The sequence below is a fragment of the Agrilus planipennis genome, unplaced genomic scaffold (assembly GCF_000699045.2).
Source record: "Agrilus planipennis isolate EAB-ADULT unplaced genomic scaffold, Apla_2.0 scaffold4, whole genome shotgun sequence".
In the NCBI taxonomy this organism is placed as follows: Eukaryota; Metazoa; Arthropoda; class Insecta; order Coleoptera; family Buprestidae; genus Agrilus; species Agrilus planipennis.
In genome coordinates this window covers 2409620-2413302 of record NW_020442463.1, presented here as the reverse complement: position 1 = coordinate 2413302, position 3683 = coordinate 2409620, and the positions used below count along the sequence as shown (strand labels likewise).

Here is a 3683-nt window from a genome sequence, read left to right as displayed (position 1 = left end):
AGTATATATGTTAAATGCTTAAATGATAAAATTATCTTTTTAAAAAAAATTGAACGTTTATTATTTTACGATGCACAAAATGTACAAAGTCTAGTCTAAAGCTAGAGTGACTTAACAACGACGGTTTACAACATTTTATAATCTCGGTTTTACATAGTCAGCAAAATGCTACTTTTATGTTTAGTTATATGGCTTATCCTAACATCTAACACCTCCCATGCTAAGTTGAAAAACTAAATTTTAATAGTTTGGTTTTTCAATAATATAGATAATAAAATAAAATGACGAATAAATTTGAATGATTAAAATTTACTATTCTAATTAATATTGGGAATTGCGGGTGATTTAAATTTTCTTGTAGTAGGTCTCAATTCCATAGATGGTTTTTTGGCAGGCATCTCTGATGATGATTGTTCCATTCTTTCTTCGGGGGATGATTGTTGTTGTATCACAGTTTCTAAAGGTGGTTGATGATTCGATCTTCGGCAACTAAATATTGGAAACACTTTCATACAGGACTGATGACGATGTATAATGTACATTAGAATTATTGCTCCAGTTACTATTAGTGGGGTTGTATAATACCAGGTGTGGTCCTTAACATTCGTGTAACTTTTTGTATACTCTTCCTTAATTCTCTGTTGTAGGGTTGCAAGCTTTGTTTTGAATATCGCGAGGTTATTATCCATTAGGTAGTGTAGACTTATGGGTTGAATATCGAGTTGTTTCAGGATTTCGATATCTTTGTGACAACAATTTCTAGGTATTTCTGGGGTTAAAAGCGGTATACTTTTGATTTCGTTGACTTCCTGGTTGTTGTATGATATTTGTAAACCATTGCCAAAATAACAAGTACATTCCTCGTTGATAGTTAAAAGGGATGGTTTTGAAATTAAAGTATGTTTAATTGGGTATCCTTTACACTTGAATGTTACGCTTAAGTTTCCTGTAGAAGCAATGATCCATGTTGTGGCGTTTATCTGTTCGATGTTATTTTCCGTTGCTTTGAATGTGTGGACGACACATTTTTCGGGGAATTCCTTGTTCATTAAGAGTTGCGGTAAGCATTGTTTCGTATTCTTAGTATCTTGGGGTTCTGTATTCTGTTGAATGATGACGTTTTCTATTCGAAGTGCATTTGTAAAATCCCTTGGTTCAAGGTACCATTGGTGGTCGTCGGAGATTGCCACATAAGGGTTTTCAGGAAGAATTACATGGTGGTAATCATTTTCAAATGTAATAGGATAAGGATAGGTTTTAAAAAGTCTGAGTGATATATTTTTTACTAGAGGGACTGTTAACTTTATTAAAATTCCATTTTTTAAGGTAAATAACTTTGGAGTTGTAATTTGGTAATATTTATAGATATTTGTATCATCAAAAGAAAAAGGCAGTATATTTTCGCTGTGGCTAATATGACTTAATTGTTCCTGAAATTGTGCGTGATTGAGAACACTAGGATGAAGGATATTGATTCTAGCAAATGATAAAGTTTCTACAACTTCATCGACTTCTTTGCTTACTTCTGCAGTTATGTCATTTAAAAGAGTAATCGTGTCTAAAATTTGCATTGATATTATGTTTTCGTTTAACCTGATAGAGTTATTAAAAATATGGCCTCTTATGTTTAAAATGCTCCGCTGTAAGGTAGCCTCATTAGCGTTAATTCGGCTTAGTGTATTGTTAATATTGGAAACAATCATTTTAGTTAAATGCATTTGTTCGTCCTGAAATTTTAAGATGTTTTTATTTGACGTTTGTAGTTCTCCAATTAGCTTCTCTTATTTTTCGGCATCGGTCAAGTCTAGTGTACCGAACAATGTCTTCAACCCACTACCAAAAATATTAAACCGGCCTCTACGTACTCGTTTTGAATTTGGTATTAAAAACCTTATTTGGTCTAACTTAATTTTAGAAACAATCATTTTAGTTAAATGCATTTGTTCATCTTGAAATTTCAAGATGTTTTNGTCCTTGTAAAGCCCCTTGTTTTGGAGTGCATCTTTACTTCTGTCTTGTAGTCAACGTTACGGGTTGCATTTTCAATTCCAGAAACTACAATTGTCGCTTGTGTGCATGGTAGTTTCAGGCGAGTCCATAAATCCTTCGTGATAAAGTTGGATTGGGATCCAGAGTCAAGCAAAGCCCTGCATTCATGCCGTTTTCCTTGCTTGTCCTGGATTAATACGATCGCTGTTGATAATAGTACATGCGAAGTATTTGAATTCGTTGATTGGGCTACCATTGTTACCGAGGGTGCTGTAGATGTTGAGGGAGTCACAGGTGTTGGTTCATTGTTACTATTGCTTGTTCGAGGTTGATTACTGATATCTTGATGAAGTAGAGTGTGGTGTTTTCGCTGGCATTTTTTACAATGCCCGTAGTTACATGATTTGTTCCTATGCCCTGGATTTAAACAGTTGAAACATAGTCGCATTTTTTGTACTTCTTCGACTCTTCTTGCGGGAGTAAGTTTCCTGAATCCTTCGCAGTGGTATAAAGGATGAGATTGTTTACAAAATAAACAGCTGATTGTGTTGGTTACTACATGAGATGTCACCTGTTCTGTTTTTCTATAATTAAATGGTCTCTTATCGTTGGTACAATGACCTTTACCGGAATAAATTGGCCTTTCTGTTATAGTCACTTCAAGATATTTGCAATGGTTTTCCAGTAGGTTAACCAAGTCTCTTAACGTAGGTTTACCAACCAACTTAACCCTTTGCCGTTCCCATTCACGTTTTGTTGAAGCGTCCAACTTGCTTGTAATAATGTAGATGACAAGTGTAGACCAAGAGTCAGTAGGTTCACCTAATGCCTTTAATGCTAACAAATTGTTATTCATATCGTCTAACAATTGTCTGAGAGATATGTGGGATTCCCTTGTAATAGATGGCAGTTCAAAAAGTCCCTTGGTGTGATGGTGAATTAACGCTCGTGGATCTTCATATCTATCCTTAAGACATTGCCACGCTAAGGTATAATTTGTTTCGGAAACCCCTAACGACTGAATAACACGTGCAGCATCGCCCTTGAGTGCTGAACTTAAATAATGGAACCTTTCGATGTTCGATAACGATTCGCAGTTGTGGATAAGCGATTCAAAAGTGTCACGAAATTGTAACCACTTATCATATGAGCCGTCGAAAGTTGGTAGCGAAATGGTAGGCAATTTAATTGGCATTTTTGGTTCTCCAATTGGTGTGGTAGATGAATTAGACGCAATGGTTCTGTGTTCTTCGCGTTCGCGACGTTCCTTCTGCAACGACTTCTTAATTGCTTCACGTGCAGTACCAATCAGCTTGAAGTATGTTGTCTCGAAATTAGTCCGTTCACAATCTTGGGTTTGCAATTGTTCCTCGGTTTCTGCAGCTTCTTCAATCCTTGATTGGATGTCTTCGAATTTTCTGTACAATGGTTCTGCTATTTCTAAACGCGCCTGAATATTGCATATTTCGGTTTCTAGGTCACAGGTGTCCAGGAATGATTTGAAACGAGTCAAGCTAGCCTTAATTCGTCCACGTTCGAAGATTAATTGTTCGAGATCGGCCATAATTACCAAATGTTACGCAAATCTACAACTTGTTCAAAAACTTACGGGTTTGGTTGTTGAATAAGGGTCTCGTACAGGTCACAGGTTCGGGCCACTGAAGATCGTGAAGCTGAGGTTCTCGTAGTAACTC

General features: G+C 36.2%; 1 protein-coding gene across 1 annotated transcript in view; it reads right to left on the bottom strand.

The window, feature by feature from the left end:
- The window catches only part of LOC112906569, a 17101-nt gene extending 13548 nt beyond the window's left edge, over nt 1-3553 (bottom strand). The window contains exon 1 of the mRNA XM_025980904.1: nt 2707-3553. Within this exon, the coding sequence (XP_025836689.1) occupies nt 2707-3553 (847 nt within the window). The remainder of the gene's footprint in view (nt 1-2706) is intronic.
- Nucleotides 3554-3683: the final 130 nt, after the last annotated feature.